At 52.0% G+C, this 15,954-nt stretch overlaps 1 protein-coding gene across 3 annotated transcripts in view; it reads left to right on the plus strand.

The window, feature by feature from the left end:
* The window catches only part of RIMBP2 (RIMS binding protein 2), a 114,211-nt gene that overhangs the window by 84,072 nt on the left and 14,185 nt on the right, over positions 1-15,954 (plus strand). Inside the window, exons 11-17 of one of the 3 annotated variants that reach the window (XM_089894338.1) lie at positions 671-829; positions 3,531-4,226; positions 5,770-5,887; positions 7,662-7,666; positions 10,367-10,434; positions 11,424-11,598; positions 12,309-12,477. In XM_089894338.1, coding sequence (XP_089750464.1) covers positions 671-829; positions 3,531-4,226; positions 5,770-5,887; positions 7,662-7,666; positions 10,367-10,434; positions 11,424-11,598; positions 12,309-12,477 — 1,390 coding nt within the window. Of the gene's footprint in view, positions 1-670; positions 830-3,530; positions 4,227-5,769; positions 5,888-7,661; positions 7,667-10,366; positions 10,435-11,413; positions 11,599-12,308; positions 12,478-15,954 lie in introns of all 3 variants that reach the window. The other 2 variants (XM_089894336.1, XM_089894337.1) reach the window with 2 other exon arrangements.

Below are 15,954 nucleotides of genomic sequence, written 5' to 3' on the forward strand. Positions count from 1 at the left end.
CCTCCCCAAGCACCCCCAGCAGCGGGCCTTCTCCGGTGCCAGTGGCCAAACTGGGTACAGAGTGGTCATACCACACAGCAGGGGGTCCCATCCCCGCCCGGGCTGGGCTGTTCTTTCACAACCCAGTGTGTGCACGTGTGTGAATTTCAGACGGCACGATTTTCTTAAAACTCTTAGGCGCCCTTAATGGTGCATTTGCACCCACTTGCCTGCCACCCAGGACTCTCTGCTCCCTGACCCTAGATGCAACGTACACGCTCACGGGGGGCCTCGAGTCATGCTGCCACCTGAGTTTACGACCTGTCGCTTGAGCCTTTGTCCAGCCACTAAGTTAGAGAGGCTGACAGTACCCAGAAAAGCAATGTTTTCCTGTGTGTCTTGTGAGCCCCCTGGCATTCTGTCCTGCCAAGAGCCCAAGGGGTCTCTGCCTGCCCCCATCCGGATTTAGAGTTGGAGGGCCTGGGCTGGTCCTCTGTCTGCCATCCCGGCTCGCCGCGGGCTTGGGGACTGTGGTTCCCTCACCTCTGGGGTGAGCGCCTCTCACCCAGACACCCAGACACGACTCTGAGCTCAGAACTGGACAGAGCAGGGGAGGGCCAGCCAGGAGGGGCCCTGGGTACTCCCACGTGCTGGAGCTGCCCCTCCATCTGCATCCCCTTCTCCTGCCCAGCCGCACTGTTGCCATGGAGACGAGTACCACACGGAGAGCAGCCGGGGGTCCGACCTCTCGGACATCATGGAGGAAGACGAGGAAGAACTCTGCTCGGAGATGCAGCTGGAGGACACGGCCCGGAGGCGGCCCGGCGGCGCGGCCCGCAGTGCCCTCAAGGTCAGTGCCGGGGCGCCGGGCCCCTCCCCGCCGTCCCCACAGCCGCCCCATCCCTGTCCCTTTGCCAGGCCACGAGGCTGGCTCCAGAGGCAGCACCTGGCCCTGCAAGCAGAGCCCACAGGTTCGCACGGGCTTCGCTCACTGTTGAGTCTGCGCTCGGGGTCTCCTGTCCCTCCTCTTTCCCCAAATTCTGGGTGAAGGAGTCTGGGAGAATCCACTGGGCACCCCCAGGGGCACCCAGCTCTGCACCAAGAACTGAATCGGAAAGAAGAGAACAAGGAAGATTCCCGCCCTGCCAAAGCCCTGGCTTCCGTGGCCATCCGCAGAGGGGCAGGGGCTGGGAGGGCGCGAGTCCGCCTCCGAGGCAGACTGGAGACTGGGAGCGAGTCGCGCAAAGATTCTCAACCGAGGTGGACGCTGCTGGACCGCGGGAGGGCCAGGGAGAGGGGCTGTCAGAGGAGGTCAGACGAGGGTCCTCCCTCCTGGAGGACAGCGGGGTCCACACACCAGCCCCTTCTCAGACACCCCCCACCTGGGGCCCCGGCACCCTCTGCTTCTGCCTCTGGCGTAGCCGTCAGCCAAGGGTTTGACGGGGGGTCACCTTGACCGAGATCGCGCTCCAGGCCCCAGGACGCACCAGGAGCCGTCCTGCTGCTGCCGCAGCCCGTTCCAGACGAGCATCTGTTCACTCGGCAAGAGCTGGTCGCCCCTGTGCGCCAGGCCCTCCGCCAGGCTGGGGTATGAGGATGGACGTGACCTCCGACCTCCAGCTGCTCCCAGCCCAGCGCGGGAGACACACAAAGGGCCGGAGAGCTGGTCGGGCCGCTGTGGGGTTTTCACGTGAAAAAGGCCTCGGAGAGAAAAACCGCGCCCGACCCCGGCCTTCCTCTGGGAACACAGAGCCACGCATTTTGAATGGTGGACGGAAGGCAACACCCAGATCTGACGGCCCGCTCAGTGCCCGCTTGCATAGACCAGGCTGCCTGACGAGCTCCCCGCAGAGGCCCCCCGCAGGGCCCCGGAGACGCTGTCGCTGGAGAACCTAAAGATGCCTGTGCAAACCCCGCGCGGCTGCAGCTCCTGCTCCCCCCACCGGCCCCCCTCCTCCCCGCCCCGGGCCGCCGTCCAGCAGGATTCACCGTGACCTTTCTTGGCGGAGGAAGGTCCCAGGCTGCCCGCGGTGCAGCCTGACCCGCTCCCCATGCTTCCCCACGAGCTGGGCCGGCGAAGCGTGTCTGCTTCCCCTCCCCTTCCTCCCCCATGACGCTTCTGGGATGGTACTTCCTGCGCCGCGTTAGCAGAGAAACCAAAGGTCACCGTGTCTCCCGGGGAGGAGGCCCAGAGGGCAAGTTCAGCGATCTGGACTTCTGGTTTCTTTTCAGAAATTCCAAGACTTAGCTTGGGGATCCGGCCCGCGGGCTCACCTTCCCACGTGGCAGCCCCGTTGGCTCACGTGCGCCCCGCTTGGCGCCCGGGGCTGGGTCGCTGCTTCCTCGCTCTCCCTCTCCACCTCCGTGTTCCCCGGAGTAGACGGCCTCCGTGGGGTGCTCGTGAGCAAATGAGCGAAGCGTGTGCCACGCCCTCCTCGCCTGGCCCTCGTGGGCTCCAGACCCGCGGCAGACGCGGCCCTGGGTCGACCCCGCCAGGTCCCCGTGCGCGAGGGGCGCACAGGCCGGTGGGCTAGGGGGCAGGGAAGCAAATCCGATGCTCCCCCGCGGAGGCGTCTTTAACGCGCACCCCCGGAGGCCCGTGGCGGGGCAGACGGTGGGCTTACGGCTTCGTGGAGTCGCTGGAGTGTCCCGGGAGGGGCGCCCAGCGGGCCGGTTCAGCGGGACCAGAGGAGGGGGCTGAGGGCAAATCCGGAGAGAGACCCATATCCGGGACGGGGGCCGTGGGGTGTCCGCCCCTCGATGTCCATTAGGCCCCTCTGGGTGGGCCAGCCACCATACTGGCGGGGACGCGGCTCCTCGCTGGGGGCCTCGAGGTCCGGGGTCTGGCAGAGAGACAGGCAGCCTTTGCAGACACGGACAGAGCAAGACCGTCCCCAGAGCCGTGACTTCGGGGTGCCCGGTGCCGAGGTCCCCGCGTTCACAGCCTGAGATCTGAGCCAGGGAGAGAGGCCGTAGGTGACCGCGCACGAGGACAGATTTCAGAGGCTGCTGAGAGCTTAGATGAACGTGCAGAGTCCAGTGGCGTGGCCGGGTTGGGGTCCCCGTTTTGTGAAGCATCTCCAGTTGCCGGCGGCCCACGGCAGCTGCCTTCCGAGTTTCTGAAGGTGCAGCCAGCGGGCTCAGACGTCCCTGCCTCTGGGTGTAGCCGCGTCACAGATCCTAGTGCCTCGGTCAGCATGAGGCCTCCTGCCACCATCCTCCCTGCGCCCGCGGCCCAGTTGCCACTCTTCCCTTGTTGGGGCTGCATGGCTGGTCCTGAGGGCGTCAGGCCGCTCTGCGTGCGCTCTGCCCACCCCCACCTGCTCCGGCCCCGTCCGTCTAACCCGTTCTGTTCTCATTCCAGAGCCCTGGCCAGAGCATGCCATCTGCCCTCTCCCCCGCTCCCCTCCCGCCACGACTACAAGCATGCTTTCTGTCCCTCACGGCCTCGGAGACTAATTCTGTCTGTATTTTCTTTCCGTCCCTCTGCCCCACTTCATATCTGATCACACCCTGACTCCCGGCACCTTCTAACACACCACCCCCTTAAGGAGTGCTCTGGGAATAGGACCACTGAACGTGCTTTCTTGGAGCTGCCCGAGTGTCCCCAGCAGGCCCAGCGCGGTAAGGAGCTTTTCAGTGTCCCCGAAGTAGCCGAGGAGGATGGAGAGCCCTGTGAGCTCTTGTACAAGCAGGGCTTCAGGGCCCGGACCCGGCTGGCCAGAGAGCCCAAGCCCGCCAGGCCCTGCAGGGGGCACGGGGCCCCGCTTGGCTCCCGGGTCCCTGCCAGACCCAGGGGCCCCCAGGCCGAGGACTTCGTGTTCGAAGACAGAGGCTGTCGGTTCAGCCGCTCGGCCACCAGGAGCCCGGACAGCGGCCTGGACTGTGGGAGCGAAGAGGAGGAGATACGGTTTAGTTTCAGAAGCCCCGCTGCCCAGTGCAGCCCCGGCCTCGGGCACTGTCCCTGTAGGAGGAGCCTGAGGCCCCTGCTGGCCCGGCGCCGGACGCTGACCCGGCAGATAAGCGTCGAAGAAGATGTCGGGGAGCCAGCGGAGCCCGGCCATGTCGTCAGCAGCAGTGAGGCCCGCCCGAGCCCGGAGCGGTCCACCCCCAGCAAGTGCAGCTGGGGCGAGCCCGCGGGCCAGGAGGACTTCCGGGATGTCTGGAAGAAAAGCATAAAAATGTCCGACAGTAGGGCCAGTGCCCGACACGCCCAGCCTCCTCCCCGGGTTGCAGACGGTCCTTTGGTGTGTGAAGTAAACCTCCCGCTCACATCCGCTTGCCAAACCAATCCGTTTTCATTTTTTCACCTTCTTTTATTTTGGTGTCCATCCCGGGCACGCTCTCTGCTGGCTCTCTTGCATTTTCCATGCATCTTTGATCTGTGCAGCTTCCCAGTCTGGAGCACGCTGGTGATTTCTTTACTTTGCTTTAGAATGATGACCGCCTACCCCCAAATCAGTGATGAGTGTGGCTGCTTTAATTAAAGGACAACTGAATCTAAATTTTAATTAAGGGTTAGCTGAACTACGATTCTCCAAAAGTTTGGCAACACATACTTTGCAAAGTGAACCGTGGTGACTTACTTATGACTTACCGGTATTACTGAAGGTTTTTCTCTAGTTGTGGTTTTGGTTTTTGGTTGTGGTTGGTTTGGGCCTTCATCTATAACTGAAAAAAAATAGGGAACAGTGATTGAAGAGATCCATTTTTGCATCTGTTTCCAAAGGTTTTCTTTTTTTTTTTTTCCCCCGTTTCTTTCCTGCGACCAGTTTTCAGAATGACTTTTCCATCATCAGCTCTAGACCCGTCCCCCTGCCTTGTCTTCCAGGCTTGTGAGTGGTTTTCAAGAGTAGGGATTCCTTCAAGGCTTCATTCATCTCTATATTGTGTCCTCTTTTCAGAACACTTGCTCCTGTCACGCTGAACTTTTCCATGAAAACACAGGTGAGACATCCCAGGGCTCCAGGCCCTGGGTCTGAGCCGGTGCAGTTTGTGATATGTCCACTAGAGGGCGCCGATCCACAGCCCACTGACACCAGCAAACTGCAGCTCACTCCCTGTTCCCCCGCCTGTAACAGACTAATTTCCGTCACTCCCAACCCCGGTTCCTTCCCTGTGTCCCTGAAAACTTCCTGACTCAAATTACCAGTGAGCTGGAGGTTTTGCTTTGATTCTCATATATGATGCGATGCACACCTGTAGTGTGAATCGGAGGCAGACCTACCCGTCAAGGAGGGCCGTTCCGGTTGGCCCTGGAATGTGATTGGTGTCTTTGGATCAGGGCCAAGACGTTGCCATGAGCGTCCAAGCTGATCACACGCAGAAACTTCTGTCTTTGAGTTTTCGGTAACCTCACATGCACCTTTGCCCAAGCGGGACATTTGGAAACGCAGTGTTTCCCCCCCCGCCCCCCCGCTTTTGTGGTCTCTGGAGGGGCTGTGCTGAGACTAGGAAAGAGGGGCCGAAGGTGTGACGAGTCGTCTTTAAGCCACTCTCACTGTGGTTCAAAAGATTTGGCTTCGGCGGCAGTAGCAGCAACAGAAAGGTGCCTCCCGAGGGATGCTCTCTCGCCCCTACCTGTGTGCGGCAAAGCACCTGTGCTGTAGAAGACGGGGTGCCTGGGGTGAGCCCTTTTTCCTCTTCCAGGTTATTCAGCTAACCTTTCAGTTAAAAGCTAAGTTTAGTTGCCTTTAGAGCTTCTGCTTCTAAGTTGAGTTGATTTGGCTGACAATTCTTTCCTTCCCACGGCTGGCAAGCCTTATGACCGTGTTGTTGTTTTGTCTTTAGATTTTAGGAAACCCGGTGACTGCTGGACGGGCTGATCGGGTGGATCACGTGGGCCGGAGGTTTCCCCACGGCAGTGCCAGCCGCCACAGGTCCCGGCCAATGATGGTCCCGTCTGCCGGTTAGTGGGCCTGATGGAGGCCTCCCTCTTTCTTTTAAGCACAGAGCACGTGGCTGCTTGGTCCTCCATATAAATATTTTTAAAAAGTCATTAGTGGCGCAGTGGTTGAGAGTCCGCCTGCCGATGCCCTGGGCGCCTGTTCGTGCTCCCGTCCGGGAAGATCCCACGTGCCGCGGAGCGGCTGGGCCCGTGGGCCGTGGCCGCTGAGCCTGCCCATCCAGAGCCTGTGCTCCGCAACGGGAGAGGCCACAACAGTGAGAGGCCTGCGTACCGCAAAAAAAAAAAAAAAAAAAAGTCATTAGGAATAGCATTTTCAACTAAATACAGAACACCCTCGGTTATTTATGGCAGAAGAAGGCAGAAACAGCACAAGATAAATATAACCGAAATTCAAGTATTCTCAAAATATATTGACTTTTGACAGCAGTCTTCTCCCTACCAGTTTTTCTTTTTTCACTGAAGAGATGGTGACGGGCCACCTCCCCACCTCCTAGGTCATGCTCTCGTGAGTTGCTCATGGTCAAAGCAGCAGAGGCGGGGATGGTGGCCGAACTCCAGATATCTAAACAAGCCCTGAGTCAATGGGGAGTTATCTGTATGCGTGAAACCCTTGGACAACTGGGGTTGAAAGTTACGAAAAACGCCAGGAGGCCTGAATGTGTGCCCTGACCTGTGTGTTGACCCCATCCATCTGGTCACCTCCTTGTGCATGAGTCATCCTCTGGCATCCAATTCCATCCTCTTAATTACTTTTTGGAATTCAGCCAGCCGTGCTGAAAGCTGTCATTGTAGTCATTCTAATCAATCCGCTAAGAGGGGAATGTGGCTGAAGGTCAGATGGGAATCTTTCTACTACTGGAATGAACCCCGGCAAAACAATTCCAAAAAGCATTATGCACAAGATAATGGAATCTGGTAATCAGCACAAATAAACTAGCTTTCTGTGAAAACACACACACACACACACACACGAAACAAAGCAAGAGACCCACTCATGGAACAGAAGTAGATGAGAGCAAAACATCTTGATCTGGCGAGACAGGGCTCAAGGAAAACCACCCATGGAGGTCCAGACACCTGAAAACACAGCCCCAATCACATTTAAATAGCTAAGATTTAAAAGACAATCGTTCACATCAGCCAAAAATAATTAAGGACTTTATACAGCAATACAGATCCCCTGAAGTTTTGTCCTTCTTTCAGGCGTTTCTTCCTCATAGAGTCCAAACAATAGGGAAGCAAAAGTTTCCTTTTCCATCTTTACAGTTTTTAGAATGTTTTTCTTTTGTTTTTTTTTCTTTTTTTTTTTTTTTTGCGGTATACGGGCCTCTCACCGTTGTGGCCTCTCCCGTTGCGGAGCACAGGCTCTGGATGCGCAGGCTCAGCGGCCACGGCTCATGGGCCCAGCCGCTCCGCGGCATGTGGGATCTTCCCGGACCGGGGCACGAACCCGCGTCCTCTGCATCGGCAGGTGGACTCTCAACCACTGCGCCACCAGGGAAGCCCTAGAATGTTTTTATTTTTATCAGTAAAAAATTTCAGACTGTTAACCGACCTTTGAAAACATGGAGCGTATTCATTTAGCTGAAAAATAGCAAAATAGGCCGAAATATAAACAAAATCAGCTGGAAAACGCCGGTTTCACTTATGCAGACGCACCAGCAGCGTTCTGTGTGTGCTGAGCTCACCCTGGTTTCGAGTGTTGTGAACCGCTGCCACATCGCTCAGAGCTTCATTTGATGTGTGTATAATTCCCCCTGTAGCAATTACGGAGGTCAGGTAGGTGCTCCTGGCTTGTAGAGTAAATGACTTGTCGAGACTGACTGTCTTGAGGAACGAGGTGGGGACCAGTTCAAGACTGTTCTTCCTGTTGAGCTTGGTGCCTGAGTCCTCGTTCGACTGTGACTTTAATGAGTGAATGCTCATCACGTGAACTGCCACCCTTCCCATGGCTGCAGGTTAATGCCGTGGCACCAAGCAGGGGTGTGCCCTGCAGGACGTCTCGTGGGTCTCCTACTCCGGTCTCCTAGGGTGGAGAAGGAGAGTCTACAGGGCTGAAAATAACGGTGCTGCAAATTCCCAGCTGGGCAGGGAGTAAAGGAAAACCTCGGCGGACCCACAGCCTCCCCATCGGAGTCTCTAACAATCACTCAGTCAGTGTTGTCTTAAGGTGGAGAATGCAGAAAACTGCACACGTGTCTTAATTTCGGTAACACACTAGCTACGTTGGCAAAAACAGAGTAGTGCTGCGGTAACAGCTTAACCAAAAAGTCTTGTTAATAATAGAATTCAAAACATGTTAAATAAATCCGTGATACAGTTGCTTTCATTGTACCTGATTTCTCATCATGGAGACATGCAAGAAATCATGTAAAAGGCGTAATTAATATCAAATACTTTATATATTCATACACATATATACATACACAGACTGAAGAACCTATTATAATTTCAGAAGACAAAAGTGAATGGTGGGACTTCCCTGGTGGCGCAGTGGTTAGGAATCTGCCTGCCGATGCAGGGGACACGGGTTCGAGCCCTGGTCCGGGAAGATCCCACATGCCGCGGAGCAACTAAGCCCGTGCGCCACAACTACCGAGCCTGCGCTCTAGAGCCCGCGAGCCACAACTACTGAGCCCGCAAGCCACAGCTACTGAAGCCCGCACGCCTAGAGCCCGTGTTCCACAACAAGGGAAGCCACCGCGATGAGAAGCCTGCACACCTCAACGAAGAGTAGCCCCCGCTCGCTGCAACTAGAGAAAGCCCATGCACAGCAATGAAGACCTAACGCAGCCAAAAATAAATTAATTTATATATTTAAAAAGAAAAAAAGTGAATCGTGTTCAGCAGCTACCAAAAAAGAAGAGACTCATGCCCCAAACCCTAGGAAGTGAACAGTCAGTGACGTGTGAACAGACTATTTTCCTAGATCTAGTCCCTGTGTAACCAGCAGTGGGGTCTGGCCGCTCGCTGCTCAAAAGCCAATAAAAAGGCCAGGTTGGTGGAAAGGAAAGTTTGCTTTATTTTGGAAGCTGGCAACCAGGTGGTGGCGGGGGACACCTGTCCAAAGGCCGACTCCCCCCTCCCCCGACAGTCGGGGGCAAGCGCTTTTATAGACGGGGGGAGGGGGCTCCGTGCAGAACCGGCACAGGCAGCCCCGACAGGCATCTTGAACTTGGTCATCGGTCGTCTGACCAGCGTCATCTTGATGGTTTTAGGTACAGTTAATCTTCAGTTCCAGGGTCGGTTTGCTCCCATTTCCTCGAGGCCAGTCCTGGAATGGTGGCAGCTCGTGTCATGGCTACAGCCTGCTCATCGTGTAGTTCACTTCTCCACCTGGTGTGGGTTTCCGTGTCTACAAGACGGCTCCCAGGACACGGCCCGGGATATGATCTATAGCCCTTGAGGAGGAACTGAAGGTCCCCGGTTATGCTTAATGACTGAACTATTATTATTCGGTCTCCTTTGTTTTCCTTTGCTTCCGCATTTTCTCACTTCTCTGATTAAACTCATTCTTCGGCTAAAGCTTTTCCGCAGACAGGAGGCAGGCGGAGGACGTGGCGGGGCGGGCAAGGACCATAGGGTCCTGCTCTGTTTCACCTGTTCAGTTATATTTTTCTTGTGCAAATGTCAGCGATTAATACTTTAGAAACCTGCCGTGCTCCAAGAGCATCCATTCTCTTTTTCAGAGGAACTTAAGTCTATAGACCATATGCTTCCTAAATGTATTTTTTAATAAGCAGTGCGTTCACAGTTAGCATATACTGTACTTTTAATATACCCTGGGTTTCCTACAATGCCCCTTCTGATTGACAAAGATAAAAATTATGTGGCTCCACATCTAATAAGTTCTAAATCATATAATTAGCTTAAGGAAGCCCTCATAACATTGATCAGTGACCCCAAAGGAGGATTTCACTGGGTTTGGTTTCTTCCTCTATAATGTTTGGTCTTTGCATTTATCTAGTTATTTACCTGTCAGGTGAAAAGGCCCGAGGGCATATACCATTCTAAACACGAAGTGCCACATTCAGGAGGACTCTGTTCTCGCTGACCGACTGTGCAGGTCTCCACCCCCCCCTCCCCGCCCCATTTTCCCGTTATTTTGGCTACTGACCTTGTAGAGCAAAAGGAAATGGAACGCATTTTCTCTGTGTCCAGATGAGAATGAATAACTAAAGAAACAAAACTTGGCCCTCTAGAGAGGAGACTCTTCTCCCTGGTCTCCCTGCAAGGAGAAGATGAGCAGCTATGAAGTATGTTCCATAGGTGACCCCCCTTTTCCTCCGTAGAAGTGACAGTGGAAGTGGTGCCCTTGGTCAGGTAGTGAGGGAAGTAGTTCACCTGTAAAGGACGATGCTTATTCGCAGCACAGGTGGCCTCGGGAGCCGACAGGGGCCAGTCATGAGCCCCGGCTTTGCACATGGCGTGCGGACCCTTCCTCCTTCCTGACAAAGACCCCCTCCCACCCCGGGCCAGGACATTCCACATCAGGGCAGAGGGGGGAGCGCCCACTCCCAGGTCAGACCAGCAGCTGGAGATAAGTTCTTCCTTGAGCCTAGCCTGCCACCAAGAAAGAGAAGGACCTCTCGGTCGCCCACTTTGGTCCCTGCGAAGACAGATTTCCATGGACACATTCCATGGAGCCCACTGTTCTCTCCCCGTGAGGTCTGATTCTCATACAGCCTCTAGTGTACGTTCTCTGGAGGAAACAGTGCCGTGACATCACAGCCACTCATGGAAAGACGCTGGCGTTCTGAGCCCCTGTTGTGTGGTCAGAACAGTATAATTTACTAGCAGGTGTTCATTCTCTCTCTATATTTAAATGTATGCATGTATAGGGAGATATATGCATATGTATCATGATATCTAATAATACGTATGCATATATATTAGGATTTCAAAAAGAATTCTCTTTAGAAGCTCAATGGTAGGTAGACTTGAAACTCAATCCCGCTAGGAAGTCATTAATTTGCTGTAATGCATTTGTTGCCACTTAGCTATTTGGGGCTAAGTGAGCAGCTTGGTCACCTATATCAAACTTCGACTAATACACAGATGCATTTCAGCGTCCAGGTACTCTGGCTTGGCTGTTATGGAAACACACAGAGGGGCTCCGGGTCTCTGGCCCCTGAACAGGCCTGTGCGGCCGCGTCCTAATCCCAAGGGCTCGCCCACCTGCCTGCCGCCCCTGGCGCTCAGGCCTGCCCTGCAGGGAGGTCTTTGATACAAAGTCCTTTATCTCTCCCCCTGTCTTCACGCGCAGCACACCTAGGGTCATGCTGGTGCCTGTGTTGTGTGCTAGTTATTTGCTTGTCAAACCCACCTCTGTTGAGATGATCCATTTCTGCCTGCATACCAAGCTACCCATTTTTTTAAAAAGACGAAAGTTAAAGTGCCACAGCCTCCCAAAGTGTGGGCGTTTCTAAAACCACACTTCCTGTAACAGCTCACGTTTCTGGGTAAAGCTGGGGGGTGGCCGCGGGAATTGCTTAGCACCCTGTCCTTTATCCCACATGCTCCCAGATGAGTACGGTGGGCGGAACCGGCTTTCTCCAGACTTCTACGAAGAGTCGGAGACGGACCCTGGGGCGGAAGAGCTCCCGCCTCGGATCTTTGTGGCTCTTTTTGACTACGATCCCCTCACCATGTCCCCGAACCCAGATGCTGCGGAAGAGGAGCTTCCCTTTAAAGAAGGGCAGATCATCAAGGTGGGGGCATGGCTGGGGGCGATGGGGAGGGCACGGTGGGGGGGGGGGAGTAAGGGGGAAGGATGGGGAGGGGCTCTCGCCAGACCCAAGTTCCTTCACACATCACACGACAAGCTGCTTTCTTTTGCATTCGACGTTCACCCTTCCTCTCAGCAGAGGAGGGGGGCCTGAGTCTGCAGTCGGAACGAAGAAGCAGGATGCTCCCCGGGAGAGGGGAAAGAGCCTTGAGTCCTAAGTTTGCAAATTTCCAAAAGGACACTGACAACTCGCCTTTGAAAGTGGTCCTAATGTTTGTCTGATAAAACGGGGCCTTTAAAGGATGGTGATGCTTACCCCACAGAATGGTACCCACAGAATCTCTTTGCTAGTTGAGATTTTTTCACTTCCAGAATATCCGACAGTGGCACTGTCTTCTTAAGGAAGAACCATTTGCACTTCTAAGTGGGGTGGGGTCTCATCACCTGGCCTCAGCTAGCAGCCCCCCTCCCTGATGGGAGGCCCAGGGGCTGTCCAAACCCTGGAGGAGAAACAGGTTCTTAGAGGTAGAGATGTATAGGGCGAGGGCTACGTGTACACATTTACACCCACGTGCCGGTCGTTTTAGTGTCCTTCAGGTCTGTTTCTGACTAGGTGTGACTCTACCGTGAGTAGAGCTGATGTATTTCTGAACCAGCCCATCCCAATGCCTTAACTTCTTCCCACGGCTCCAGGTTTACGGGGATAAAGATGCTGATGGATTCTACCGCGGGGAAACCTGCGCTCGGCTTGGCCTTATTCCTTGTAACATGGTGTCTGAAATCCAGGCAGACGATGAAGAGGTGATGGAGCAGCTCCTCAGACAAGGCTTCCTCCCCCTGAACACACCTGTGGAGAAAATAGGTAAGAGGCAACCCCCTGCTCACCCGTGAACCTGTAGGCTGCGAGGCTCCTGCCCTCCTGAGGGTTTCATAGCAAAAACACCAGCTCAGAGCAGGAGACAGCGCTGCGCAGGATCCCACCTGCACCATCTGAATGCGTCAAGGGAAATCCGAGTGTTAACCATCGGCTTTTCTTGGGCAAAACCCACTCGGTAAACCAGGCTTGTAATAGTCTTGCTGCGATACGGACGTATAGGCATCTAAATATTTATGAAACCACAGATGGTCTTCTCAGGGAAGATGAAGTACAGCCTTGCTTACTAAAGGTCTATCACATCTAGAAAATAAACCACTGCTTTTGGGTTGTTCTGGACTGACTGTGTCCCCCCAAAATTCATTCATTGAAATCCTGACCCCCAGTGTGATTAGGAGGTGATGAGGTCATGAGGGTGGAGCCCCCCGGATGGGATTAGTGCCCTTATAGAAGAGACCGCAGAGAGGCCCCTCACCCCTTCCCTCATGTGGGGACACTGTGAGAAGTAAGCCGTCTGTATGCCAGGAAGGAGGGAAGAAGGTCCTCACCAGACACCAAGTCAGCCAGCACCTTGGTCTTGGACCCCCAGCCTCCAGGACTGTGAGAAATAGCTATTTGTTGTCTAAGCCACCCAGTCTGTGGCACTTTGTTATATCAGCCTGAATGGACTAAGACACTGGTAATATACTTTGAACATTGCATGTCGATGATAAATTTCAAAGGATGATGGGGTAGTGTTATGCCTTCCATCCTTCAGGTGAATTTTGCTTATCCAAAAGGCATAAAAGATTGTTACCCTTTAATTTGGATACTAAATGCCTTCGTTTATCTTGAACCACTCTGCAGCACCAGTGAGCCAACCAACAGCAAAACTGTTTTCAGCAACATTACACTTACGATCTTTAAAGTTCCCCCGTGCAAGGAAAATCTACTCATTCAAAAGGCCTCTACTTTTTCTAAATAGCTGGAGACAGATATACCTGTTTTATGTCATTCATATTTAAAGTTTTAATACTTCAAAACATTAGATTCACTTCTAAATGACACTCCAAAGACAAAATTCAGTGGTCAAAGAATATGCATGGTTTTAAGGATAAACACAAAATCAAATAAAATGCCTCAGACTTTTTGGTGTTAATGAGCTCATGGTCTCAAGTTACGATCCACGTCGAATAGTCGAGGTTTCATATGATTAAATTGCCCAGATTAAATCCACGAGACTGCAGCTCTCTGAGCCCCTCACACCATCCACTCCCTTGCACTGCTGTCTTCTTTCCTGAAGTGGACAGTGAGTGTTCATAGAGGGAGCGGGCTCTGTGCACCACAGACCCAGGGAGCCTAGGAGTGATCTGCTAAAAAACAGAAACTTGATTTACGTGATCAGTTAGGTTAAATGTCTTTTTATTCCATTCTAGTTTTCTAAATATGACTAGTTGAGGGAACCAAGCTGAGATATCTGCTTGCCCCTCTATTATTAGGAGATAGCCTTCTTCATGGTGAAAGACCGAATGCTTTCCTCCCAAGACTGGGAGTAAGGCTGCGATGTCTGCCCTCACCTCTTCCTTCCAGCATCATGCAGAGCATGCAGTACGGGGAGAGCCAGGAAGCAGCGGTACACAGAAGGAAAAGGTGACATGAAACTTTACTTTAAAAATCTCACATATCTATAAATAAAGCTCCTAGAACTCACAAGTGAGATTAGCAAGGCCAATGGATACAAAAGCAATGGTATTTCCATAGGTTAGCAATGAAAAATTTGAGATTTAAATTTAAAAAGTAATACCACTTAACAGTAACACAATGCAGATGTGAAACACGGTTAAATCTAACAAAATATGTGCAGGATCTGTATGCTGAAAACTATAAAACACTGATGAAAGAAATCAAAGAGTCCCTGAGTGAATAGAGACAGAATGCTCATAGACTTAATACTGCTAAGATATTAAGATGTCAGATATCCCCAAACTGACCTATAGATTTCATCGCAACTGCAATGAAGGTCTGCGCAAAGGTTTATGTAGAATCCATAAGCTAAATCTTTCATGCATATGAAAAGTCAAAGGAACTAAAATCGCTAAAACAATTTTTTAGAAGAACAGAAGTGGAAGACTCAACGTAACTTGACTTTAGGACTCACTATAAAGGCAAACTGATCAAGATCATGTGGTATTGGAGAACGGCAGACACACAGATCAACAGAACAGAATGGAGCCCAGAAACAGATCAACACATACACAGTCAGTTGATTTTCAACAAAGGTAAAAATGCAGTTCAGTGGAGAAAGGAGAGTCTATTCAATAATAGGTGCTGGAATTATTGGACATCCACGGGCCAAAAATCAATCTCAAGCCATAGTCTCACCATATTAAAAAACTTAAGGTGGAACACTGTCTTAAATATAAAAACAAAGACTATAAAACTTGTAGAAGAAAACATAGGAGAAAAACCGTGATGATAGGGCAACAATTTCTTTGATATGATATATTTTTAAAATTGTGTTAGACGTCATCAAAATCAAATACTTCTCAGCTTAGAAAGACACCGTTAAGAGGATGAAAAGAGAAGCCACAAGCTGGCAGAAAATATTTGCGAGTAACTCGGCAGAAAGGGATTTATATTTAGAATACAGAGAAAACTTTCAAAACTTGACAATAAAAAAAAAAACCCATACACAGAAGTTGAGTCACGGATGTAGAAAACAAACTTATGGTCACCAGGGGATGGGGAGAGAGGGATAAATTGGGAGATTGGGATTGACATAGACACACTACTATATATAAAATAGATAACTAATAAGAACCTGCCGTATAGCACAGGGAACCCTACTCAATACTCTGTAACGGCCTATATGGGAAAAGAATCTTAAGAAAAAGAAAAGAGTGGATATATGTATATGTCTAACTGATTCACTTTGCTGTACACCTGAAAATAATGCAACGTTGTAAATCAACTAATACCCCAATAAAAATTTTTAAAAAATTTTATCATAAAAAATAAATAAAACCATCAATTAACAAATAAAAAAATAGCCCAGTAAAAATGTTGACAAAAGATCTGAAGAGATCCCTTACCAAAGAAGATATTTGGATGGTAAATAAACATATGGAAAAATGCTTAACATCATTAGCGAATAAAGCCATGATGAGAAACCAACACACCCACTAGAATGGCTAAAATGAAAAAGACTGCTCATACCAAGTGTTGGCAAGTGTGGAGCAACTGGAACTCTCGTTTGCTTGCGGTGTTACTGAACCAGACTTGGGTCCACTCACCTGATGTGCAGCAAAGACAATTTATTGACATCACGTTGTGGTGAAGGAAAGCACAGCATTTATTGCAGGCGCCAAGCGAGGGGAACAGGCAACTCATGCTCAAATGAACCAAACTCCCAGTGGCTTTCAGGGAAGGGTCTCTAAAGCAAGGTGAGGGAGGGGGCTTCAGGGTGCCTGGTCAGCTTGTGGACCT

Source organism: Delphinapterus leucas, chromosome 14 (genome assembly GCF_059928025.1).
Source record: "Delphinapterus leucas isolate spDelLeu-1000000601 "Yukka" chromosome 14, BTC_Dleu_Yukka2, whole genome shotgun sequence".
In the NCBI taxonomy this organism is placed as follows: domain Eukaryota; kingdom Metazoa; phylum Chordata; class Mammalia; order Artiodactyla; family Monodontidae; genus Delphinapterus; species Delphinapterus leucas.